The sequence below is a fragment of the Microcaecilia unicolor genome, chromosome 3 (assembly GCF_901765095.1).
Source record: "Microcaecilia unicolor chromosome 3, aMicUni1.1, whole genome shotgun sequence".
Lineage (NCBI taxonomy): Eukaryota > Metazoa > Chordata > Amphibia > Gymnophiona > Siphonopidae > Microcaecilia > Microcaecilia unicolor.
The window spans coordinates 53,320,230-53,347,907 of NC_044033.1; the positions used below are offsets into that span (position 1 = coordinate 53,320,230).

General features: G+C 41.9%; 1 protein-coding gene across 1 annotated transcript in view; it reads left to right on the plus strand.

The window, feature by feature from the left end:
* The window catches only part of ANAPC1 (anaphase promoting complex subunit 1), a gene marked incomplete in the record, with an annotated part of 281,392 nt that overhangs the window by 92,987 nt on the left and 160,727 nt on the right, over positions 1 to 27,678 (plus strand). The window contains 7 exon segments of the mRNA XM_030195933.1: positions 1,517 to 1,782; positions 7,836 to 7,927; positions 9,969 to 10,117; positions 12,401 to 12,479; positions 23,041 to 23,077; positions 23,173 to 23,243; positions 25,475 to 25,549. Of these exon segments, the coding sequence (XP_030051793.1) occupies positions 1,517 to 1,782; positions 7,836 to 7,927; positions 9,969 to 10,117; positions 12,401 to 12,479; positions 23,041 to 23,077; positions 23,173 to 23,243; positions 25,475 to 25,549 (769 nt within the window).

A 27,678-nucleotide genomic window follows, 5' to 3' on the forward strand; every position in this document is an offset into this window, starting at 1 on the left:
ATGGCAGGCTCAATGCGGCTTACATGGGGCAATGGAGGGTTAAGTGACTTGCCCAGAGTCACAAGGAGCTGCCTGTGCCTGAAGTGGGAATCGAACTCAGTTCCTCAGTTCCCCAGGACCAAAGTCCACCACCCTAACCACTAGGCCACTCCTCCACTCAACACAGGCCATATTTCGGCTTTCCAGCTTTCCTCAGAAGTCCTACTGGTGGATCATAACAGAAAAATCAAAGAACTGAACCAGTAAAAACATTAGGCAAAAATACCAATACAGAAACCAGCTTGCAAGCAAACAGCTGAATCAGCTTCCTGTGTTTTGAATGAAAGACTCAGGAAGCTGGAAAGCCGAATTCCGAAACATGTCCTGTGTTGAGTCAATTCTCTGTCTAGAACTGTGGACTTTTATCCAGTCCTGTGGTTTGTATAATAAAGACATTTTGCATCATCATTTGTGTCACCCTGCTGCTTTATCACCTCCACTCTTGTGGTTCTCTGACAGTTAAGAAAAAAACAGGAAAGCAGAAACCAGAAACTGTGAGAAACAGAATATGAAAGACTAAAATTGACAAGGACTTTGGTCCTGGGGAACTGAGGAACTGAGTTTGATTCCCACTTCAGGCACAGACAGCTCCTTGTGACTCTGGGCAAGTCACTTAACCCTTCATTGCCCCATGTAAGCCGCATTGAGCCTGCCATGAGTGGGAAAGCGCGGGGTACAAATGTAACAAAATAAAATTAAAAAATAAAAGATAGGAAAATAAATTATGTATTCTGTTTAGTGACTGGAATATGTCAGATATGGGTATTTACATCTGTTATCTTTATATTTTGCACAGTACAGGAGGAAATGTTTTTCTATGGAGTTGAGTTTCTTGGAGGTTTTAGTTTAATTTTTGTCTATGTATTTAGTTTATGTTAACTTTTTCTTTACTTGTTAAGGGTCTATCTTTTTTGTGTGTGTGTCCAGGTATTCTGTTAGCATGGAGTTTTATGTAGTAATCTGGCCTGCTGGTTTTCCCAAAAGATGTACTAATGATCCATTGCCAATTGCAGTATTTACTGTGCTGCTATTGCGGTTGTCTATGATTTTATACTTTTACACCCTGAAGAAAGCCACATCATGATGGCGGAAACATTGGTTCCACTTGCTTCGATATGATAATTCCTGGACAACCGCAACAATTATAATGCCAGCCATGGAAGCTTAAGAGAATGGAACTTAACTGTATTGCCATTTCTAGGTAGGTTCCTTGTTTGGGTCCTGAATGACTTTTGAGGGTTTCTGTATTATTTCACAATATGGCTGATACTGGAAAGTGTTTATGTTGCTGTTACTGAGATGACACCTGAACCAGATTTTTTTCAATGCTGTTTATTGGGGAAATGGCCTAGTTCTGCTTTTTCTCTCTCTGTTTTTTTAGGAATGAGATAGAAGTAGCATCACAATATAAGCATTGTTTTGCTGCTGTTTTTCATAGGGCAGTTAACTAAATAATTCCTTACTTGTATCTGTTTAGGACTGGGAATACCTGTTGAATTCAGATTACCATCGAAACGTAGAATCTCACCTTCTGGCAAGTGTTCTGCACCTGGACCCTTTGGAAGTTCCTTGTTCTAGAGGAGGGTTTCCATATAGCCTCAGTTTGGATTCTACCACCCTCTTGTTCAACCATATTCCTGCTCTTTTTTTTGTTCTTCATCTTGTCTATGAAGACCTCAAACTGAACAGCCTCATGAGAGAAGGGACACGTTCCCTTGTTGTTGTTCTGATTCAGCTGGCAAGGTAATCCTTATCTTCTGTTGTCCATGAAACATTGAAGACTGTATTCTCTAGGTTGGAGCCCTCAAGTTTTTTTTTCTGTTTCTTAAGCAAAAGCTACAATTTAAAATAAGGTTCTTCAAAGATGGGTGGCCTTAGGCAAAATTATTGACTTTGATAGATTAGTTCTCAAAACCGGATCCATAAGATTTGTCAGATCATAAAATGCACAGAGAAACTCAGGGCCATAAGGATGCTCTATGCTTCTATTTCTAAATGTAAAGCAAATGGTCAATTTTGACTTTTTGATTTAAATAGAGTTGATTTAGTTTTTTTCACATTTATAAAGTGAAGCTCTTGTGACAAAATAGTATGGTATAAATTGGGTTTTGACTGGCTCTTTTTCCTTTGCACTTAAATGAGTCCTAAATAGAAAAAGTTTTGTTTTGGGAGACTAGAGTTTTAGCTGCTGTACTCCTTTTGGAAATGCAGTAGCATAAGGAGAGAAGAAAGGAATGTGATGACAGAGTATAACTGTCTGTAAATATCCTTCAGTAATTCAGTTCTCAGGTTTTTTCTTTTTTCATGGGACAAAACCAGGAGAAGACAAATGGAATATAGTTGAAAGGACTAGTCTCAATTCCATTCCACCACTTTTTTCTGTCCTAAGCATATTTAAATTCTATTACAGTGCTGAGCTCCTCAATCTCAGCTGTAGGCTGATTAGGCACCTTCACTTACTGCTATAGTCTCACATTTCCTTTGAGCCAACATAAGGTCAACACTAATTGGTCCATCCAGTCTGCAGGGCTATTGGTATCAATATATATATATATATATATATATATATATATATATATATATATATATATATATATATATATATATATATATATATATATATACACACAGTGGTGGAAATAAGTATTTGATCCCTTGCTGATTTTGTAAGTTTGCCCACTGACAAAGACATGAGCAGCCCATAATTGAAGGGTAGGTTATTGGTAACAGTGAGAGATAGCACATCACAAATTAAATCCGGAAAATCACATTGTGGAAAGTATATGAATTTATTTGCATTCTGCAAAGGGAAATAAGTATTTGATCCCCCACCAACCAGTAAGAGATCTGGCCCCTACAGACCAGGTAGATGCTCCAAATCAACTCGTTACCTGCATGACAGACAGCTGTCGGCAATGGTCACCTGTATGAAAGACACCTGTCCACAGACTCAGTGAATCAGTCAGACTCTAACCTCTACAAAATGGCCAAGAGCAAGGAGCTGTCTAAGGATGTCAGGGACAAGATCATACACCTGCACAAGGCTGGAATGGGCTACAAAACCATCAGTAAGACGCTGGGCGAGAAGGAGACAACTGTTGGTGCCATAGTAAGAAAATGGAAGAAGTACAAAATGACTGTCAATCGACAAAGATCTGGGGCTCCACGCAAAATCTCACCTCGTGGGGTATCCTTGATCATGAGGAAGGTTAGAAATCAGCCTACAACTACAAGGGGGGAACTTGTCAATGATCTCAAGGCAGCTGGGACCACTGTCACCACGAAAACCATTGGTAACACATTACGACATAACGGATTGCAATCCTGCAGTGCCCGCAAGGTCCCCCTGCTCCGGAAGGCACATGTGACGGCCCGTCTGAAGTTTGCCAGTGAACACCTGGATGATGCCGAGAGTGATTGGGAGAAGGTGCTGTGGTCAGATGAGACAAAAATTGAGCTCTTTGGCATGAACTCAACTCGCCGTGTTTGGAGGAAGAGAAATGCTGCCTATGACCCAAAGAACACCGTCCCCACTGTCAAGCATGGAGGTGGAAATGTTATGTTTTGGGGGTGTTTCTCTGCTAAGGGCACAGGACTACTTCACCGCATCAATGGGAGAATGGATGGGGCCATGTACCGTACAATTCTGAGTGACAACCTCCTTCCCTCCGCCAGGGCCTTAAAAATGGGTCGTGGCTGGGTCTTCCAGCACGACAATGACCCAAAACATACAGCCAAGGCAACAAAGGAGTGGCTCAGGAAGAAGCACATTAGGGTCATGGAGTGGCCTAGCCAGTCACCAGACCTTAATCCCATTGAAAACTTATGGAGGGAGCTGAAGCTGCGAGTTGCCAAGCGACAGCCCAGAACTCTTAATGATTTAGAGATGATCTGCAAAGAGGAGTGGACCAAAATTCCTCCTGACATGTGTGCAAACCTCATCATCAACTACAGAAGACGTCTGACCGCTGTGCTTGCCAACAAGGGTTTTGCCACCAAGTATTAGGTCTTGTTTGCCAGAGGGATTAAATACTTATTTCCCTCTGCAGAATGCAAATAAATTCATATACTTTCCACAATGTGATTTTCCGGATTTAATTTGTGATGTGCTATCTCTCACTGTTACCAATAACCTACCCTTCAATTATGGGCTGCTCATGTCTTTGTCAGTGGGCAAACTTACAAAATCAGCAAGGGATCAAATACTTATTTCCACCACTGTATATATATATATATATATATATAATTTTTTTTTTTTTTTAAGGCTATAAAGGTCATAGAAGTTAGACATCCTGCAAAATATTACTCCTTATCCAAACTGGCTTTTTTTTTCTTCTGAGGGGATGGTGACTTGGTCCTGCAGTTAACCTTCTGTTCCTTATGGCTTTCAGTTTTGTTGGAGCCACAGCCTCTGTTAGCTTATGATGCCATGAAACTTCAGCTGAAACTGCTTGGGGGTTTCATTATATTCTGTGTCCATTTTCAATTTACTTGTCCTAGTCAATCCAATGACATTCTTTAGTGGGGGGGGGGGGGGGGGGGTGGGGGGGGGGGGGGGAAGGAAAGGAGGCTGGGACTATAGTACGATTATGTACGTTCTTAGTTATTAATTTGGTATTTGGTATACACCTTTTTTAGCTAACAGCAAAGTGATTTACAATAAATTAAAGGGAATGTGAAGATATAACGATAAAAGTACCATAACACTACACACACACATACAATAGGGAGGGGAGAAAACAGGCCTCAGAAAATCACAAACTGCCAGTCCCTAACAGCAATGACCAGCTTGCTGCTAATGGCTTAAACCCTAATCCCTAATTGGTGATGGTGCATTTTCAGGGTAAATTTCTAATATTTTTATAATAAGTTTCTAGTCTTAGAAGAAAACAAATTCTTTAGCTTGGAGGCAAGAAAATGAAAAGCTGCATGCCTAGTGATGCCTAATCATGCTCAACCTGGAGCGAGAATTATGAGAAGATTTCTCATCCTGAGAGTGCAACAGATGCACCTAACTTTATGGCGCAAGTATTGTGCCTAGTGGGAGGGGAATCCAGCATAAAAAACCTTGTAGGACAGTAACAGGAAGTTTAATTCTCAATCTATAGTAATTAGAAATTAATGTTGCTGGACTTGTAGGGTATAACACGATCAAAAGTTCATGCACAATGGAGAGGTTTTATAGGAGTATTCTGGACATATTGGAGTCTTTTTAGGTTATAGACTTAATTCCTTTGTAGACAGCATTGCATTAATCTATGAGATTATAATATCATAAATTAGTGTGTACAATGCAGAAAAGACCAAGAGATGACTAACAGAGTGAAGGTACGGAACAGCAAAGAAGCAGCCTTTTACTGCATATCTAGTCACTTGGTAGCATTGTTGAGTAGGTGACTGGGAACCCCTAGTGCTGTGAATGTTGCTTCTGCAGCATCTTGGGAAGCAGCATTCAGAATGCTGGGATTCAAACTTGCGTCTTCTGAATTGCAGTGCATAACACTGCCATTGAGTCAGCAGGCCAGCACTGCCCAGCTTTGATTTTGTTTTCTTCCTCTACGGTTCTTAATACAACATGTATGTCTCTCTCATTTCATCCAAATAAGTGTTGCTTGTGTTGATGAACATTATTTCCCAATCTTAGTTGTAGACATTTAGGTGTTTCATATCACCAGCTATATTTCTTGTATTTATTAATGCTGGGTAAAAATACTTCAGTGCCTACAACGAAGTTAAGGACATATGCTAATTAGTACCTTCAAAACAGAGAAAATGAAGGCAAATAAAGATTATATGATCAATATGATCTACTATCCCTTTTGCTCCCTTATAGATCCTGTGTACTTGTCCCAAGCTTTCTTGAATTCAGATACAGTATTTTTCTCCACCACCTCCACTGGTGGGCCATACCATGAATTCACCACCCATGCCTGTGCCCCCTCATTCCAGAGCTTCCTTTCGATTGAGACTCCTGTGTATTTATACTATGGATGCATATAAACATCTCTATTGTATCTCCTCTCTCCCGCCTTTCTTCCAAAGTACGCAAATTGAGATCTTTGTGTGCCCCATATGCTTTATGACTAAGACCACTGACCATTTTAGTAGCCATCCTGTGGACTGACTCTATCCTATTTGTATATATTTTAGAAGGTGAGGTCTCCAGGATAATACACAATAGTCTAAATAAGGTCTCACCAGAGGTATTATCACCTCTTTTTCCCTGTTCTGCTATTCCTCTCCCTGTGCACGTAAGCATCCTTCTGGCTTTTGCTGTTACCGTCTCTATCTGTTTGGCCACCTTAAGATTATACTGTCACCCCCAAGTCCCGCGCCTCCTTTGTGCACAGAAGTACTTTACCTCCTATACTGTACTGATGTCTTGGTTTTTTTGTAGCCCAAATGCATGACCTTGCATTTTTTAGCTTTAAATCTTAGCTGCCAAATTCTGGACCACCTTCAAGCTTTGCTAGATCCTTCCTCATGTTATCCACACCATCAGGGATGTTTACCCAACTGCAGATTTTGGTGTCATCTGCCTTTCTGCAGTACAAAAAATGTTAAAATGAACTGGCCCAAGAACTGATCTTTGTGGTGCACCTCTTGTAACATCCCTTTCCTCAGAATGAGCTCCATTTACAACTACCCTATGTCTGCTTCCACTCAACCAGCTTCTAACCCAGTCATTCACTTTAGGATTCATAGCGAGGTTACTCATTATGGAGGAGTAACCTAATGGTTAGTGCAGTGGCCTGAGAACCGGGGGAACTGGCTTTGATTCCCACTGTAATTCCATGTGACCCTGAGCAAGTCACTTAACCCTTCTTTGCCCCAGGTACAACAACTTAGATTGTGAGACCTGCATATAATATATTTAAAATCACTTTGGTTGTACCATAGAAAACCAGTATATCAAATCCATGACCTTTCACTCGGTTGTCTATGTGGAACTGTGTCAAAGGCTTTGCTAAAATCTAAGTTTAATACTCTCCCTCGATCCAGCTCTCTGGTAACGCAGTCAAGGAAGTTAATCAGACTTGCCACTAGTAAAAATATGCTATCTCAGGTCCTGCAATCCATTGGATTCTAGAAATGTTTTAGAAGCATTTCCATTAGTTTACTTACCACAGAGGTCAGACTAACCGGTCTGTAGTTCCCAGCCTCCTCCTTACTTCCACTTTTGTAGAGAAGGACCACATATGCCCGTCTCCATTTCTCTGGAACCACTCCTGACTCTAGAAAAGCATTGAAAAGGGCAACAAGTTCCTTCAGTACCCTTGGGTGTATTGCATCCAGGCCCATTGCTTTTGTTCATTTTTGTTTAGCTAGCTCTTCATGAATACAGTCCTCTGAAAATTGCTCAAAATCCACCACACTTCCATTCTATTCAACGCTTGGTTGAAAGAAACTAGAAGAGATGTATATGTTGGATTAAGAACCATTTGGAATGCAGGATTGGTGTGGTAATGGCTGAACTTGGCTAGTGCAGCAAAACCACCGAGGTGGAAAAGAACAACAGTGTCCCATGAGTAATCTCAAGAGCCTGGTTCCGGTCCCACTCCTCGGCTCTTGAACTTGGCTAGTGTACACATTTGTAATATAAGGGTTGTGGCTTCAAAGAGGAAGAGGTAAGGGGGTCATTTTCTTGGTTCTAAAGTAATAGATATAGACATAGAGTTGGTGGGGAAAAAATCTGTGAAAGTTAAAACTTTCATGAACATTTTGTGGACTGTAGTATTTTATGCTCTGGTTGGTTCTATCTTATTTTTTTTTCTAAAATGTCTTCTTCCTTACAGAGACCTGAACTTGAAGCAGTATACAGATTTTTATTTCAGAGATTATCCAAGGCTTGTGAAGAGATCTATGCAAACATGCGTAATTGATCCAGGTGAGTTTCTCTGTGTGATGTTGGAAGACGTTTAAATTGAGGTGCTCTGTATAAAAGCACATGTCCTTTACCCTTTGTGTGCTGTTCCTAGTAGGGATGCACATTTTTTGGAGAAAAAGTAAACTACAATAAATGGGGACATTTTCAGTTTGTATACCTTTAAAACCAGGAATTCTCAACCCAGACCACGGGACACACTCAGCCAGTCAGGTTTCAATGAATATGCAAGAGAGAGATTTGCATGCCCTACCTCCATTATATGTAAATTTATCTCATGCATATTCATTGTGAGTATCCTGAAAACCTGACTGGCTAGATGTGTCCTGAGGATTGGGTTGAGAACCCTTGTTTTAAACGAACCAGATGGATGAAGGGCTGGCTTGAGCCAAATCCTCATTCATTCACTGTGTTTTCCACAGTAAGCCATGGGGATAGGGGAGATTACACAAACCAAGGCTTCTCTGGAAAGAGGTGAAGTAAGAAGCATAAAGCGCTTCACATGTGGAATCTTTTTGATAAACAGCCAAACAAGGCTATCTCTACCACCTTTTCTACAAGTCCCATGGCTGATGATGTCAGCACAGCACCTGACTTGGAAAGCAAAACAAAGCAGCATAGAACTCAATTTTCTGTTCTGCATTCAGTCAGAGAACAGAGAAGCACTAGAGCAAAACTAGAAAAAAAAAGTAGTGAAGTCCTCATAATAGTACAGAGACTTGAGCAGCACTGTTTTTCTCAGTCTCACAGCAAAGTAAGATTTTAATAAAAATCTCTAAGGCTGTGTCCATCTGGATATCAGTCCCGTACTGAGCAGTAGTGCACTGCACAGTGATGGTACAAGGAAAAAAAAGCCCCATGCAGGCAGTTTCATACTCCAGTAATATCATAGAAAGCTGAGTTTTAAACTCTTAGGCTCATTGGTTCCAGATAGCTTTCTAGTGCATACTCTAGTCAGAAGGCAAAACAATACATAGGGCCTTTGTCATAAGTGACTACTCAATCATTTCTAAAATGCTACCAGTCTTATTCAGAATTGTGTGTGTGTGTATATATATATATATATATATATATATATATATATATATATATATATATATATATATATGTGTGTGTGTGTGTGTATATGTGTGTGTGTGTGTGTATATATGTGTGTATATATATATATATATATATATATATATATATATATATATATATATATATATACATATATACACAGGGCAATTCTGTAACTTGGTGCCTCAAGTTAGGGACCTCAATGCTGAGCTCCAATTCTATAACACTATTTTGGTGTTGAGATAATGTTATAGAATTCTAGTGCATGTTGAGTTTGATGCGCCTACATTTAGGCATGACACTTTACATCAGGTCTATGACTGGCGTAAGTTGGTGCACCTAAGTTCGCCATGCAGTGGAAGTAACTTATCGTATTTTATAAGTTACCCATGTAAGTTGGTACCACAACCATATGTATGCCCACCTTTCACTTACATGCCATAGCACTCACTATCTTATAGAATAGCACGTAGTGCATTTGGCGTTTAAGTGGTGTTTAACTGTACGCTCCCAGTTATAGAATTGCCTTTATAGTGTCTTCTCCATAAAACTTTATAGTCTATTCAAATCACAATGTTTGGGAGAGAGAGATTTTGAAATGATGAAACAAGCTGAGAAGGGAAGTCAGTTAATGTTCCTAGAGAGATAAGACCAACAGTAGCACTAGCAGGGAAGAAATAGAGAATGGGCTACAATCTCCAGAAGTTATCCAGCCAAGCAATAGAGAGATTTTAACAGCTGAAGCTTCCAGTGCAATGGCGAAAGACTGCGATAGACAAGGTGGGTGAGAAGGAGAAACAGGAGACACTCAAATCCCTGCTGAGAAATGTAGTGGGCAGAAAATTGTGATGGCTGATCATGTCAGGAATTTCCTTCAGATATTAAAACTGCATACCTAAAGAGGGTCTGGAGAGTTTATGGGTCAACATTCAGCTAGGATGGTTAGTGGTCATCTTTTTTTGTTTTGATTTTTCTCTGTCTTAAGCCCAAATAGGAGTTATGCATCATCCCTCTTGTTTTACTGAGGACCCTCCAAGCATCTATCAGTGGCTGAGTTCCTGTCTTAAAGGAGAGGAGATGCAACCTTATCCTTACCTATCAGGAGTCTGTGAAAGGAGCAAGCTAGCAGTGCTGGTATGTATGGGGAACTGACCGCTCTTTTTACCTTCTCCTTCATATGTTCCCATTTGGTGGTCTAAAAGGTGATGTCTGTATGAATGATTTCCCCAAAAACACAACAGTGGAGTTTAAGTACAGAGAATGTGAAAAGTATCTGCCCTGGCCTAATTTTCTCACAGAAATGTTGCTTTACATTTTTCAGTGATGTGCAGATTCATAAGGAAATATGTGGAAATTCCTGGCTTTCTCTTACTTTAATAATAAGAAGTCTGTGTGTTTGAATATACATTGGGGTTGATATTCAAATAGATTTAAGCAGCCAGGAGAGGCTTATGAGGTAAACTACCAATTTATAAGATCACTGATACATACCATCATTAGTCTAGAAAAACCTCCACCTCCCTTAATTTAATTGTAGTATTTTTAGAATTTTTTAGTTTTTCTCAACTAAAATATCTTTTGGTTTAAGTTATATTAATTATTGACTATTCATTCATTGAAAAGGTGAAGAGAGAGATCTGCAGCACAATTCATAACAAGAAAAGAGCAACAACTTAGCTTATTAGTTTGTTGGTAACACATGGCACTCTCCAGGTCGTTGTTCACAGCATTCTCGGATTATGGTTCTGCAGAGCTTCCCCGTTTTACTAAAAGTGCTTTGTCAGGAACCTGTGAGCTCTTTTCTACTATATAAATTCAAATAATAGTAATGTTGATTCCAAATATCATTCCATCTCCGCTCTCTGATTCAGTATTGTAAACCAACAGTCAATATTAAGTATTATTGTGAAAACATATATTTATAATGAACGTAAAGCAACATTTAAAACTATATATTTATAATGAACGTAAAGCAACATTTAAAACTATATTCAGACAAGGAAGTACCTGATTGCTGATGAGCTCTTGCATAAATAACCAATATTAGTGCCAAAATGGTGGTTCTATTTAAAAAGAATGCCAGCTTCCAACTACGGTAAGTCAGATCTGTTCAAAGACATGGAACTGTGAGAGAGAATCAGTATCAAAGGTAGCTCAATTAAAGGTACAACGGGAAATCAATAGAAGTCCCATAGGTTGCAATGTATTTAGGCGATATATCCATTTTTGTTCCCTGAGTAATAACTGTTTGCCCCTTTTTCTGATTTCCTAGTAGTATGAAGTTCACCTGTATACCCTGCTAGAAGACCTTGAAAAAGATAGGCCTCATCTCCATCCCTTAGCCATGTTTCTGTAAGACACAGTATATCAAATCTAAAGTTAGTGATGAGGTTGTGAAAAAGGGCCGATTTGGAGCACAAGGAGCAGCAGTTTAACAAATCCACAGAAAAAGGTAACCACCTAGGATGATGAGCTGAGTAAGTGAAGGTGGACTTAAATTAAACCAGTTGGCAGTGCGTCAGTCTTCTGCCTAAGAAAACAGGAATCAACTGGCCATTGGTGCTGTTGAGAGGAAGAGGAGGCATTGGATCTGAGAAGACAAAAAGAGACAAAAAAAATCGCCCCAAAGAACATGACCTGCTCTTTGAGTGCATGCCACTGCAGCACGATAAGTGCTTGAACTTAAACCAGTCATAGAACTAGCATAAGGACAGGCACCTAAATAAGGCAGGGATGCGCATAACTTCCGCATGTAGCTTACAGCATAATGTAGGAGCCCCAGCTATGTCCTGCATGTGCACACCCCTCTTGCACATAATGCACTTGCAAGATAGTCATGTATTTACAGAATAGCTGTATTAAACTTAGGCAGCATACCCGCATACATGCATGTACATGCTAGTATTCTAAATATTTTCACACGCAATGGGCGTATAAATTCTAGGACCAAGTTTATAGATGTACCCTTCACAAATATTGGCCTAGCTTTCAGGGTAATAAACGTGTATTAATTTGGTTCTGGTCCTGAATATTTGTGACCCTTGAGGAATGACATTGATTACACCTATTTCAGGTAAACAAAATGTCTCAATGATAAGTGTGAGTTTACATTGTTAAAATAAATGAAATTCAGGAAGAAAAGTTAGGGAAGAACTGTATGTAACTGAAAAAAGTTAACCAACCAATTTGTTGTACAGTAGTATATAATGCTGTGATGCTGTGTGACTGAAAGAGTTAAGGAATGCGATGCTTCATTTGTTTTCTTTAGCCCTTCATAGTAAGTCACCTTTTCTTTTCCCGAGAGGAGACAGAATGTTTGAGTTCTTGTAAATACAGCAGATAGTTGTGGTTTATGGGAAGCACTGAATGTCAACTTCAGCACATGGTTATGAACTGTTGGCTTTCTTTTTCTTGCAGAGCTTTGCATTGTACATCCTTGGTGATGACAAAGCTGTGTCTAGTGAGGCATCAAAGTACTTGTCAAAAATAACAGCAGGTGAGTTTTATTTCTCTTCATAGTATAGAAATATTTCTTAAGAATACCAATTTAAACAGTGTGGCAGTCTTCAAATTCTTGTTGCTTAACTTTTAGACAGTGGTCTACTTTCTTGATGACTACCTTATCATATTGATGAAATTTAGGGTGGAGGCACTGTCATATTTATGAGCTTGTTTGCTGTAATAATGCCCATCTGATAACATTTACTGTACTCTTCCCCTCCCCCCCCAGTTTTAGAATGATCCAGTCCTCCCACCACCACTTCCTCCCGTACAAATTCTTGAAGGTCCTGCTTAAGAGAATAGAAAAAATCAGATTGACCTAAATTGGGTGTATACAAATTAATGAAAGTCATATCCCTCCCCTGGTAGTTCCCCTGTATAACCAAACATCTTCTCCCTTCCCCTGGATCTTTAAACACATGCTGGAATCCAAAGTCAAAACATCTCCTAATCAATATAGCGATTCCTTCTGTCTTCTGACTTCCCTTAGCCTGGTGTACCACCACTTCCTCAAATTGTCATCGCTTAAGAACATGAGTGTACCACATTCTTAAGTTTGTCTTTAAAAACAAAACAAAAAACAACCCCCCCCCAAACAAACAAACAAACAAAAAAACACCTGAGAGAAACAGAACAGATGTGGCGTTACTCTTATCTGTTCTCTTCTGCAGTGGTCTTACTCCTGTTTCAGTTTTATTTTTAATAAGAGACACCCTTAAGAATGTGGGACACTCAGCACAGTTGTTCCAAGCAGGGCCGTGCCAACCCGGTAAGCGGGGTAAGCACCGCAGGGGGGCGCCTGCCTTCAAGGGTGCCGCGCCGTCTGGTCCAGTTGTATTTAAAAATTAAAAAAATAAATAAACCGTTCCGCGTCGGCGCCTTCCTACGCACAGCGCTCGGCTCTTTATCACCGCCCAGCTCTTCTTTAAGCCTTTAATGTTCCATCTCTCTGCAAGCTTTTTAATCAATCGGGAATCCCTGGCTCCTGCTGAGAAAGGTGACCTTGTGCCGGTTAAGCTTCATGCCCTGGTTGAAAAAACAGGCTCCACAATGCCCAAAAGGGAGGGTCCAAGAATCTTGGACCTGCCCTGGTTGAAAGACATCATCAGCTGTATCAGGTACCAAGGACGATTCACTTCGTTCTCGTGAATTTAATATGAACCTGGGGCTCCAACAATTGCTATAACTTTATTGTGATTATTCTCATCCCAACTCGATCACGCCGCAAAAAAAGCAAAATATTCTTATGCTTTTTTCCAAATGGAAGGGCGACGGGAGCTGTAGCGCGAATGCCATCCTGGTTTATGCGGTCTCCCCTTTCTGTAGCTCCACGCAATGTGCTACCCGACTGAGGCCCAGTGGGTGCTGTGCTCACCCTCAATCGCTCTGGGCCGGCTGACAAAACCCCCGACACCACCACAGCAGTTCTGCTGCCATTTTCCCCCTCTCTCTCCCGTGTTTCTCTGGCTCCACCCCCGCTGCTCAGGACGCGCTGCATTACTGCTATGGTGCTAGGGAAGGGACAAAAAGATCATGATCCCTCTCGTGCAACGCTCTCATGGCAAAGCACGTTGGAGAGCTCCCTCTCAGTACATAGCATCACACAGCACAATACCTTTGCCAACTGACATGGAACCAGATGTAGTACATTTCACGTACTTAATTTATATAACACCCTGCTTCCAGGGTGATCACATCCTTTCCCTTTTGAAACTTCAGAAACCACTTTTCAAGGTGATCTGTTGCCCGCAAATCTATTAGGCCAGTAGGAACTTACAAAATTCACAGGAGGATCTTATGCAGATGTGGCCCCCACCCTGAAAATGCCCCTGCTTGGAGCGGTGGGAGAAAGGGTTTTCAGGGTGATCACTAAACCAAGGAGGGCTCGGATTGCCAGCCTGGTGGGTGGTTTTGGCAGGGACTGAATGGAGAAAATTCTGGTCTTGTAGTAGCCCACCCCTGCCAAGACCCTGTAAGCTCTTATTAGATTGTAAGCTCTTTGAGCAGGGGCTGTCTTTCTTCTATGTTTGTGCAGCGCTGCGTACGCCTTGTAGCGCTATAGAAATGCTAAATAGTAGTAGTAGTAGTAACCAAGGAAGGATAGTCTGCAGGGGGGCACCAGAGACCCTTGGCATGGCCCTGGTTCCTAGGACAGCCAGTATTGAGTCCAATTAAAACTTTATTGAAGACAAACGCAGACCCGACTCGGCTGAGTTTCAACATTTGCCTGCGTCAGGGATATATAGATATATCAACAAGCACAACAGTTAAAAACAAGATATTTACTAAGTTAATACAAATGCAATAGCACAGATAGATTACAAAACAATATAAAAATATAGCACATGAATAAAAAGACAAAAAGTTACCATCAAATGAATAAAGATGTCGGAACAAAAACTCCTATAAATAAATCAAATCGAACAATACTGTCAGAAGATGATTAAATATGACATTGCTAACAATAGTAGCAGAAATAATTTTTAAAAAATATTTAATTGGTAGCAAAGATGTGGAAAAATAGTATGCATGCCTAGAAGAGCCATAAATATGAAAAATGCAACAAATATTAAATGATATGGTACCAAACATCTCTATAAAAAAAGCATTAAATCCTTTTAGAATAGATTTTAGCTAATATCCACAAGTTGTAACAAAAAAAAAAAAAGACATCTCCAGAGGTTGCAGGACATAAGTACCCTATAGCCCCCCATTCCCAGTTTATGTATACACAAAATAAGATTAACTCACATATATAAAATATTAGGAGAATGCAAATGTTTTCATAGCCTCCCCTCAAGCATTAGAACAAACTAGAAAATAAGTCCTTTCATGTTACGGATTTGGAAGATTTTTCTGTCATGTTCAGCTACTTTCTACCATGTTGAGTCAGTGCATGGCTGTGACGCAGATAGTGTTGGAGAAGCTGGTCCTGGAACAACCCAGAGCTTGCAAAGCAGACCATGCCTCCTCCACTTTCTTCACTCTCCTGGATTTTCCTTCAATTATTATCCAAACTGCATAGGCGAAGAGCCAACGATATTGATAGCCTCCAGCATGAAGAAATTAGGTGATTTCCCTAAATGAATGTCTCTTTGCAGCATTGACAGGCCAGATCTTGATAGATTCCAATTTTTAAATCCTTCCAAAGAATCCCCGGATGCTGCCTAGCTTTTTAGATAGGTTCACTTCTTGGTCGGAAAGGTATGCCCTTAAATCTCAAGTTGTACCTATGGGATCTAGTTTCCAGGTTCTCAACCTGGTCTTGCAATTTTTAAGTACAGCTGTCTCTCTATGAAGGTTTCCCTGCATCATCTTAACCTCTAAAGTCTGAGCTGCCACATGCTTCTCTGTTATAGCAACACGATTAACAAGATCACCGATCTCTGCTTGTATATCGGCCAGAGTAGCTTTGGCATCCAGGCAAACACCTGTTATCTGTGACTTCAGGTCCTTAAACCAAGCTTCCACATCTTTCTTAGTGGAGGAGTGGCCTAGTGGTTAGGGTGGTGGACTTCGGTCCTGGGGAACTGAGTTCGATTCCCACTTCAGGCACAGGCAGCTCCTTGTGACTCTGGGCAAGTCACTTAACCCTCCATTGCCCCATGTAAGCCGCATTGAGCCTGCCATGAGTGGGAAAGCGCGGGGTACAAATGTAACAAAAAAAATAAAAAACTTCAGCCAGATCCTCCAACTGTTTCTTAGGTAACGTCCTAACATTCTCCCTTTCCCCTTGCCTCCGCCCCTGTCCCGAAACTTCATGTATCTTGTTTGGAGATTGGGCATGTTCTCACTCCAGCTGGAGTTGTGTTGCCACATTCTGTCTAAAACTATATTAGATGGACCTTCTTAGATGCCCCTATTTGACTGACTGTACATTTGTCCTTTAGATTGTAAGCTCCTTTGAGCAGGGACTGTCCTTCTATGTTAAATTGTACAGTGCTGCGTAACCCTAGTAGCACTTTAGAAATGTCAAGTAGTAGTAGTAGTAATAGTGAGTGTGAAGGGAGCCAAGGTGAAAAGTTGCCCAGAGTCGCTTTAAACTCGCTTTATACTTCTTTCGGTACTAAACATTTCACTTTATTTTTCTGCCTGCCCTTTACTACGCATCTGCTTTGGAACATATTCATATCTGTCTACTTTAGACATTGGTCTAGATTTAGGTTTCACTTTGGACCATGGGTAAATATTACCTCTTTTTATAGTCTAACTCATCCCGTTTTAATTTTTTTCTTTAATTTCGATTTCTAAAATCATCCACCCTTTTCTCCATATCTTCTGTTTTAAGTATATCTATCTTCTTATCTCAATTTTAGTTTAATCTGTTCTTTTCTTAGAGGTTTTAGCTTTCTAGCATTTGTAAACAACACTTCAAAGTGTGTTTTTTTTTCCTTGCATCTACAAGCTATTTAAAAGTTGACAAGGATAATTTGCAACCTTTGCTCTGTTCTACCCTTAAACAGTCCTGGCTTTCTTTCACCTTTGTTGAAACCTCTCTATTGGGATTCCGTAAATTTCCTGTTGTTATAGTATTCTTCAAGGATACCTCACTCCAAACCACCTCCATTTCTATTGCTGTCACTAGACAGTATATCTGGAAAATAGGCCTTCTAGAACTGCTTGTCCAAATTTATTTATTTATTTGTTACATTTATATCCCACATTTTCCCACCTATTTGCAGGCTCAATGTGGCTTACAAAGTACCGTAAAGGTGTTTGCCATTTCAGTTGATAACAAATACAAGATTGTGTTGAGGTCAGATGAGGTAGAAGTGAATCAGGTGTCATGGGGTCGAGGGGAAAGAGGAAAGTAAATTGACCAGTATGAACATTGATTATGTTGTGTTGCTGGGTGTGAGGATTTATGTTGAATCGGTGGGATAAGCTTTTTTAGAAGAGGTGGGTTTTTAATGATTTCCTGAAGTTTAGGTGGTCATGTATTGTTTTCACTGCATATGGGAGTCCATTCCATAGTTGTGCGCTTATGTAGGAGAAGCTAGATGCATAAGTTGTTTTGTATTTTAGCCCTTTACAGTTTGGGTAATGTAGGTTTAGGTATGATTGTGCTGATCCAAGTCTGTTTCTTGTTGGTAGTTCTGTGAGGTCTGTCATGTATCCTGGGACTACGCCGTAGATGATTTTGTGGACCAAAGTGCAGATTTTGAAGATGATCCGTTCTTTGACTGGGAGCCAGTGCTTTTCTCGAAGGGGTTTAGCGCTTTCGAGTCATGTTTTACCACATATCAGTCTGGCTGCTGTGTTTTGGGCGGTCTGGAGTGTTTTTGTGAGTTCTTTGCATCCCGCATAGATTCCATTGCAATAATCTGCATGGCTTAGGACCATTGATTGTGTTAGTTTACGAAAGGTATCCCTCAGAAAGAAAGGTTTTATTCATTTGAGTTTCCACATTGAGTGGAACTTTTTCTTTATTACGGTTTTTACTTGGTTCTCGAGAGTGAGGTTGCGGTCGATTGTGACTCTGAGTATTTTTAGGCTGTCTGAAATAGGGAGTGTGTGTCCTGGGGTGTTTATGGTTGCGGGTTTGTAGTTGTTATGTTGAGATGAGAGGGTGAGGCAGTGTGTTTTTTCAGTGTTCAGTTTCAGTTGGAATGAGTTTGCCCAAGAGTCCATGATGTTCAGGCCATCATTGATTTAATTGGTTATTTCAGTCAAGGCATGTCTGAAGGGAATGTAGATTGTAACATCATCTGCATAGATGAATGGGTTAAGGCTTCGATTGGATAAGGATTTTGCCAGTGGGATCATCATCATGTTGAAGAGTGTTGGTGATAATGGTGATCCTTGAGGTACTCCACAGGCTGCTTTCCACGGTGGTGATATGTTTGAATTTGATTTTACTTGGTACAGTGGGGGAAATAAGTATTTGATCCCTTGCTGATTTTGTAAGTGTGCCCACTGACAAAGACATGAGCAGCCCATAATTGAAGGGTAGGTTATTGGTAACAGTGAGAGATAGCACATCACAAATTAAATCCGGAAAATCACATTGTGGAAAGTATATGAATTTATTTTCATTCTGCAGAGGGAAATAAGTATTTGATCCCCCACCAACCAGTAAGAGATCTGGCCCCTACAGACCAGGTAGATGCTCCAAATCAACTCGTTACCTGCATGACAGACAGCTGTCGGCAATGGTCACCTGTATGAAAGACACCTGTCCACAGACTCAGTGAATCAGTCAGACTCTAACCTCTACAAAATGGCCAAGAGCAAGGAGCTGTCTAAGGATGTCAGGGACAAGATCATACACCTGCACAAGGCTGGAATGGGCTACAAAACCATCAGTAAGACGCTGGGCGAGAAGGAGACAACTGTTGGTGCCATAGTAAGAAAATGGAAGAAGTACAAAATGACTGTCAATCGACAAAGATCTGGGGCTCCACGCAAAATCTCACCTCGTGGGGTATCCTTGATCATGAGGAAGGTTAGAAATCAGCCTACAACTACAAGGGGGGAACTTGTCAATGATCTCAAGGCAGCTGGGACCACTGTCACCACGAAAACCATTGGTAACACATTACGACATAACGGATTGCAATCCTGCAGTGCCCGCAAGGTCCCCCTGCTCCGGAAGGCACATGTGACGGCCCGTCTGAAGTTTGCCAGTGAACACCTGGATGATGCCGAGAGTGATTGGGAGAAGGTGCTGTGGTCAGATGAGACAAAAATTGAGCTCTTTGGCATGAACTCAACTCGCCGTGTTTGGAGGAAGAGAAATGCTGCCTATGACCCAAAGAACACCGTCCCCACTGTCAAGCATGGAGGTGGAAATGTTATGTTTTGGGGGTGTTTCTCTGCTAAGGGCACAGGACTACTTCACCGCATCAATGGGAGAATGGATGGGGCCATGTACCGTACAATTCTGAGTGACAACCTCCTTCCCTCCGCCAGGGCCTTAAAAATGGGTCGTGGCTGGGTCTTCCAGCACGACAATGACCCAAAACATACAGCCAAGGCAACAAAGGAGTGGCTCAGGAAGAAGCACATTAGGGTCATGGAGTGGCCTAGCCAGTCACCAGACCTTAATCCCATTGAAAACTTATGGAGGGAGCTGAAGCTGCGAGTTGCCAAGCGACAGCCCAGAACTCTTAATGATTTAGAGATGATCTGCAAAGAGGAGTGGACCAAAATTCCTCCTGACATGTGTGCAAACCTCATCATCAACTACAGAAGACGTCTGACCGCTGTGCTTGCCAACAAGGGTTTTGCCACCAAGTATTAGGTCTTGTTTGCCAGAGGGATCAAATACTTATTTCCCTCTGCAGAATGCAAATAAATTCATATACTTTCCACAATGTGATTTTCCGGATTTAATTTGTGATGTGCTATCTCTCACTGTTACCAATAACCTACCCTTCAATTATGGGCTGCTCATGTCTTTGTCAGTGGGCACACTTACAAAATCAGCAAGGGATCAAATACTTATTTCCCCCACTGTATGTTCTGGTGGTGAGAAGGCCCTTGATCCAGTTGAGTATGTTACCAAACCCACCTCCCCGCTCCCCCCGTTTTCTATTTCTGTTGATGGCTCTCTCATTCTCCCTGTCTCCTCAGCTCGAAACCTTGGGGTCATCTTTGACTCTTCTCTCTCCTTCTCTGCTCATATCCAGCAGACCGCCAAGACCTGTCGTTTCTTTCTTTACAACATCCGTAAAATCCGCCCCTTTCTTTCCGAGCACTCTACCAAAACCCTCATCCACACCCTTGTCACCTCTCGTTTAGACTACTGCAATCTGCTTCTTGCTGGCCTCCCACTTAGTCACCTCTCCCCTCTCCAGTCGGTTCAAAACTCTGCTGCCCGTCTCATCTTCCGCCAGGGTCGCTTTACTCATACTACCCCTCTCCTCAAGACCCTTCACTGGCTCCCTATCCGTTTTCGCATCCTGTTCAAACTTCTTCTACTAACCTATAATGTACTCACTCTGCTGCTCCCCAGTATCTCTCCACACTCGTCCTTCCCTACACCCTTCCCGTGCACTCCGCTCCATGGATAAATCCTTCTTATCTGTTCCCTTCTCCAGTACTGCCAACTCCAGACTTCGCGCCTTCTGTCTCGCTGCACCCTACGCCTGGAATAAACTTCCTGAGCCCCTACGTCTTGCCCCATCCTTGGCCACCTTTAAATCTAGACTGAAAACCCACCTCTTTAACATTGCTTTTGACTCGTAACCACTTGTAACCACTCGCCTCCACCTACCCTCCTCTCTTCCTTCCCGTTCACATTAATTGATTTGATTGCTTACTTTATTTATTTTTGTCTATTAGATTGTAAGCTCTTTGAGCAGGGACTGTCTTTCTTCTATGTTTGTACAGCGCTGCGTATGCCTTGTAGCGCTATAGAAATGCTAAATAGTAGTAGTAGTAGTAATTATGGTTTACCATGTCGAATCCGCTCGACATGTCAAATTGAAGGAGAAGTATCCTTTTACCTGTGGCTATTTCCTGTTTGAATTTGGCCAGGAGAGTGACTAGGACAGTTTCGGTAATATGGTGGGAGTGGAATCCTGATTGTGAATCGTGTAGTATTGAGTGCTTGTCCAGGTATTCCGTAAGCTGTTTGGTCACCAAGCTCGCCATCAATTTTACTACTAGAGGGATGGACGCAACTGGACGGTAGTTGGTGAGGTTGTTTGTTTTTTTCTTAGTGTCTTTTGGTATTGGGGTAAGTAGGATGTTACCATATTCCTCGGGGAAGAAACCTTGTTGTAGCTTGAAGTTTAGGTGGGATGTGAGGTCTTCTATGAATCGGCTGGGGGCGGATTTAAATAGATGACTGGGACATATGTCCAGTTTGCAGTGGGTGTTGGCGAATCTATGAGTCACTTGTGTAACTGATTCAGTGGTGAGTAGATTGAATGTAGACCAGATACGCTCAGCTGGGAATCTGCCCGGTAATAAGTCTAGGTCATTGGAGAAGTTTTCAATGTCGGTGTTGTGATGAGGAAAAGTACTGCATAGTTTTATTATTTTGTCCTTGAAGTAGGTGGCCAGTTTGCCTGCGGATGGGATGTTTGTGTTGGATGTAGTGACAGGGGTGTGGTGTCTAGTAACTTATTTATGAGTTGAAATAGTTTCTTAAGATCTTTGTTATCCGGTCCTAGTTTAGTCTTGTAGTAGGACCTTTGGTTTGTCTAATTGTGTATTTGTATTTTCTGTGTATTTGTCTCCATGCATTGAGTGTATGTTCGTTTTTGTTTTTTTTTCCATGCTTGTTCAAGTTTTCTGGATTGTGTTTTGAGTTTTTTTAATTCATCATTGAACCTTGGTATTGAGTTTTGTCTTTTTGATATTCTTTTTCTTTAAGGGTGCTATTTCATTTAGTACGCTTCTGCATCTAGCCTCCCAGTGGTTGAGATAGTGTATGGAGTCAGTTTGTGTTGTCCATTCGTTGTCATATATCTGTTGCCAGAATATTTGTGGATCTATTTGCCCTCTCGTAGTGTAAGTTGTTTGTTCTGGTGTACGATTTGAGCCCTTCTTTTGCCAATTTAGGGATAGGTTCAGTTTGTGGTGGTCGGTCCAGGGTGCTTTTGACCATTTGATATCTGTTATTGATAGGCTATGATCTATGGACAGTTTGTATGATAAGAGATCCAGTGTGTGTCCCTTGGTGTGGGTAGCTTGCATGTGAGGCCATGTGAGATCCCAAGACTGTAGGAAGTCTTTGCATTTGCGTGCATTGGCTGAGTTGGAGTCTTCTAGGTGAAGGTTTATGTCGCCTAGTATTAGTGTATTGGAGTTGTTTACACAAGTGTTTGAGATAAAATGCGTGAAGATAGGCTGGCTTTCGTTCCAGTTACCGGGCGGTCTGTAAAACAGGACGCAGGTCAGTTGATCAAACAGGGATTTGTTTTGTATTCTGAGTGAAGCAATTTCTAGTTGGGGTATTATGGACTTGGCGATGGTTTCGATAGTGAATTGTGCTCGGTAGATTAATGCGATGCCTCCACCTCTCTTATCCGATCTGGTCCAGTGAGTGATTTTGTAACCTGGGGGGCATAGTTCGAGGATTATGGGGTCCTTTTGATTGTGGATCCATGTTTCACTGTTGAAAAAGCTAATTCTCCCATAAAGACTGTGTGCTTTGGGTTGCCCTACAGGATCCATTGTCAGAGTTATGGTAACTTTAAGCTATGGTATTTCCCATTTGTATGCTTATTGATGGAGAAAATGAAGTTGTTTATATGTAATGATGGTCCTCTGCAGACATTATGATAAATCTATTTCACAAGTGAGAGATATCTGACAAGGAACTGCTCTCTAAAAGTTCAAGAAAAAAATAAGGTTTTTCTGAGAATGAGTGGGACTTCTGCAGAGCTTCTGCCTCTCCGAGCTTAGAAGTTAACTCTCCAGGAAAGACAGCTGAATAAATTGGACACACTATGGAAAACCGCTATTCAAGTAAGCAGCTTTGTCTTCAGCTGGAATGAGTAGTTGTTACAGTTTGTGTAACCTGTAAGGCAGATGCAGCAGCTACTTCAAATCTAATCTAAATAGCTAGTTATAATTACATTCTAAATCTGTTTATTTATTAGGACAGAGGAAACAACAAGCAGAGAAAGATAATATAAGGTAATTAAAGTATATCTAATGTATAATCAGTACTAGCAGTTACCCTAGCATGCTTACAGTTACTTTGATATTTTATTTTCATTTTCCTTTAACAGATTTAGTTTTAGACCTTGCAAATCTGTTTCCAGCCTAACTGAAAAGTTGGTGATTTGGATGAGTAATGTAGGTAAGATTTTTTTCTCATAGGTATTCTACAGAGCATTGCTAATCTGTGAAAACCATTTTTAGTATTCTTTTTTTCCTTCCTTCAGTTCTCTCCTGCTTTTTTGGGGCTTCCATATCAATTGGGAGTGGTCTCTGTTGGCTTCTGACATCATGAACCTTTATACAAAACCAACTGGAGCGATTTTCCCTTCTTTTTCTATCTCCTTTCCAACTCTGCTCAGTCATCACAGATATCACAAATGGCTGTTCATTCTGAAATGCATTTAACATGGACCCTGAGTTTGTCCTCTTAGTGTCACTGTTCAGTGATGGTGGAGTCCTTACTCCTGGGAGAATTATGCACAACTGTGCTGTTATGGCTCAGCAGTGCAGCATAACTCAGTTTCCATCGCTGCTTCCTTCACTCCCTGCCACTTTCAAGAGGAGGTGGGGCACGGTTGCTTCCTTCTCTTTTGCCATCTTAATCCAGACCGTTCCTTTAAGCCGCAGGCCATATGGAGGCCTGAGTGGCTCAAAGGAACAGTTGGGCTTACGGTGACAGAGGAGGAGGATGCAGCCTGTGGTTCACCTCTTCCTTCTGCTGGGCCATCGTGGAGGGGGAGAGTGACTGAAGGATGGTCGATGGGGTTGTGTGTTCCATAGGCAGCTGGAGAAAGGTGAATGGAGCATGTGTCTGCTGCAGGAGAAAGGTGGATGAGGTCAGGTGTGCCATGGTGGGGGGGGGGGGGGGGACTGGAGAGAGAGATAGATGAGATGGGGCTGGAGAGAGGTGGGTGGGGTGTGCCATTGGGGGGGGGGCTGGAGTGAGGTGGGTAGGATGGGGACTGCCATGGAGGGGCTGGAGAGAGGTGGGTAGGGTGGGCTGGACAAAGGTGGATGGGGTAATGGGTGCTATGGGAGGGGAGAGAGCTAGAGAAATGTGGATCAGGTGGTCTGTGCCATGGGGGGGGGGGGGGGGGGGCTGTAGAAAGGTGAATGGGGTGATGGGTGCTATGGGAGGGGAGAGGGCTAGAGAAATGTGGATCAGGTGGTCTGTGCCATGGGGGGGCTAGAGAAAGGTGGATAGGTGTCTTGTATCTCATGGGGCTGGATAGGGTTAAAGAAAGGTGTATGGTGTATGTGCGCCCCATTGGGGGGGGGCGTTGGCTAAGCAGGTGATGTGCCATGGAGGGGATGGGAGATATGTCTTCTTTGGGAGGGGAGGGCTGGAAAAAGATGGTTCCATGGTGGGGGATAAAGAAAGGTGATGGGGGATATTCTTCTGTGGGGGTGGGGAGAGGACTGGTAAAAGGTGGAGTGGAGTGATTGTGCCATTGTGAATGGGGATGGGACTTGATATACCGCTTTTCTATGGTTTTCGCAACTATATTCAAAGCGGTTTAAATAGTATATACAGGTACTTATTTGTACCTGGGGCAATGGAAACGTTAAGTGACTTTCCCAGAGTCACAAGGGCTGCAGTGGGAATCAAACCCAGTTCCCCAGGATCAAAGTCCACTGCACTAACCACTAGGCTACTAAGGTGAAAGGTTGCTTGGGGGAGTAGGTAAGAGCCCTTGGGGTGGCCAGAACAAGTATCTTGCTAGGAGTTGGGAGAGAACAGAGAGGACAGTGAATTCTAGGAGATGGGAGGAGAGAATGGTGAGGGCAATGAAGGCTGATGGGTGGGGAGAGAGAACTGTAGAAGGTAGAGCTGCTAGAGGATAGAGAACAGGTGAACAGGGGGTGGGGGAGGGGAGAAAATTAGGAAGATATTCTCCTTGGCGAAGGGGGCAGAGAATGCTGAACTTACCAGGGGGAGAGGAAGGGATACAAGTTAAGAGAGAATGGACAAGGTGAACTTAAGGAGCGCAACTGCTGCAGTGGTGGTGGCGGTATTTAATACCTGAGGAGAGGAGTCAGCCCTTACAATGGGGGAATTCTGCACATGAAAATGACAGGTGCAGAATTTTTCAGAATTCTGAAATATTGGGCTCTTAAAAAAAAAAAAAAAAACCCAACCCAAAACCAAACCTTTTTGTGCAGAATTCCCCAGGAGTAATTCTTTTCTCCCAAGTGTTTGCAGTACTCCCAACCAGTCCAAGGAGCAGAACACTTGACTCGGGAATTAAACCCCCAGGTTCTCCACATTGCAATATGCAGCATTCACCAATGATCAAAGGTTTGTCACCTTTTTTTTGTAAAGAAAAATAGTAATGAATTCTGTATTTTTTCTCCTCTTTTGAATATGAGGTTTTACATTAAGAGATCTGGAGTCTCTGCCGTTTGGGGTTGCTCTTCCTGTCAGACATGCTATCTACCATTGCCCAGAGCAACCTGCTTCTGATTGGCCAGAAGCTGTCAGCCTTTAATCGGACGGCAAGATCTTTCCAAACAGGCATGTGAGGGGAACCTACCAAGAGGAAAATCGGTGAGTATATGAACATGAAGTGTATTTACAGTGCAATTTTTGAATAACAAAATCTTTCCTCTCTCTAAGGAATCACTGACATGATTATTTTTCAATGACTTCAAATTCTTTGTAAATGCTCTCAGTTATTTGAGCTTATTGATGATATTCATACTAGTGAAAATGCTATAAAGAGCAATTCATAGCATTTAGGTTTTGGCAGCATATCTGTTAAGGAATGTTGTTTACTTTGAACGTAGTGACCTTAGGTCTTCACTCAATAGCTAGATATAAAAGTACTTGAACTTTTGCTTGATTCAAGATGGAGTTCTGACCTGATGTATGTGCAGGTCTCAGCTTTTGTTAGTGAAAGTTTCCCTCTGCTATGCTGAAGCACAGAGGCTGGTCGGCTGCAGCAGCCTTTCAGCGGCCCGCCACGTCAACGACTGGAGTGCTTGACTCATTTTTGCGGAGAGCTGGACTACCTTTGGGATAGGAGAGCTGCCCGCTTGCGGCAACCATGGTGAGTGGAGACCCTGGTTTCTTGCTAAGGGTTGATGCCACTTTTAGTCCCGACCATAGAGTGCCTCCCCTGTAGCCACAGAGTGCCAATTCACCGCTGGTGGTGTTCTTCCTCCGCAGCCAGGAAGTGCTACAGTGTTGGATTGACGTGAGGTGGTCATACATCCAGCGCCAGACTTAGTACCAGGTTTCTCTGGACTCCCATTTGGCTGCTGTAGGGTCCATCTTGTCCTGTAGGTGAATCTTTGGCTGTAGTTGGTGAGCAGGAAACCTCTTCTTTGGTTCAGCAGGTATCTTCTTCACATTTCCCTTCCTTTTTGACTGAGAAACCAGCTGAAGTAACCCTTGATAATTTATGGGCTCTAATTGTAAGTCTGGATAAAGCTTTGTGCCCCCAGATCCTGGACATTAGAGCAAGAAACACAAGTTCTTAAATTGAAACTGCAGATGTTGATTCTGATTTCAAAAATTTAAATGAAAAATAGAGAAACAAGAGAAAGAACCTGGACACTGTTCAAAAGATTCAAACAACTGTGATTAAGGATGTAGTAAGTTTGAGAAGGAAAATTGAAGCTTTTGAGAATTCATTAAGAAGTAATAGCTTACAATTTATACATTTTCCTAGAGTTTTTTCTTTTACTCCTAGGGAAATGCTTAGAAGATATATTAAAGAAAATCTTGGTGTGACAGAGGAATCAATTCCTCCATTTTCTCAAATATATTACCTTCCTGGTAAGCTAGTGGAAGGTCATTTGAATGTAGAACAAAATTACTCTCCTCTAGATGTATCGGCTCTACTAGAATCTTCGGATTCCAAGGTGGCAATAGCATCATCTTTGTTGGCTACAGTTGCTTTGGCTCCAGACAAGGATTGGTTGTTGAAGATGTTCTTCAAAAATTAGGATAAGACATTTTGGGCTTTAAGATTCAAGTTTTTTCCAGATGTATCCAGAGTAGAGAGTTGCACGGGGACAGAAATCTTACCCATCCCCGCCCGTCCCTGCTGGAAATCTACCCGTCCCCACCTATCCCCGCAAGAATTTAACCCATCCCCACAAGAATTTAACCCATCCCCACTCATCCCCGTAAGAATTTAATGGTACATAAAAGAACATTTCAGTCAGCTCCCTCAGTCTCTCTCTGGATTTGAGCCACAGCACTGTAGGCAGGAATGGAAGTTGGAACTTGGAACACTCTGGTGTGCACATGTAAGATTTGTCTCTGATTCACTGGCACTGTATGCTGAGAGGTTGGCACATGCACGCGCCAGTAGGTCAGGTGACATCTGATTCTCGTGCCTGTGTCAGAGCTGAGGTCTGTGCACCAGCCTGGGAGCAAAGAGGATTAATAGTAACATAGTAAAGGGGGGGGAAGGAGAAAGGGAGGGGAGGGTGGGGAGAGGGAGGGGAAAAGGGGGGGATAAAATACAAAACTGTGTAAATGCTTGTTGTAATACGAATTCATTGTTGGTTAATAAAAACTTAATGTAAAAAAATAATTAACATAGTAAGTGACAACAAATAAA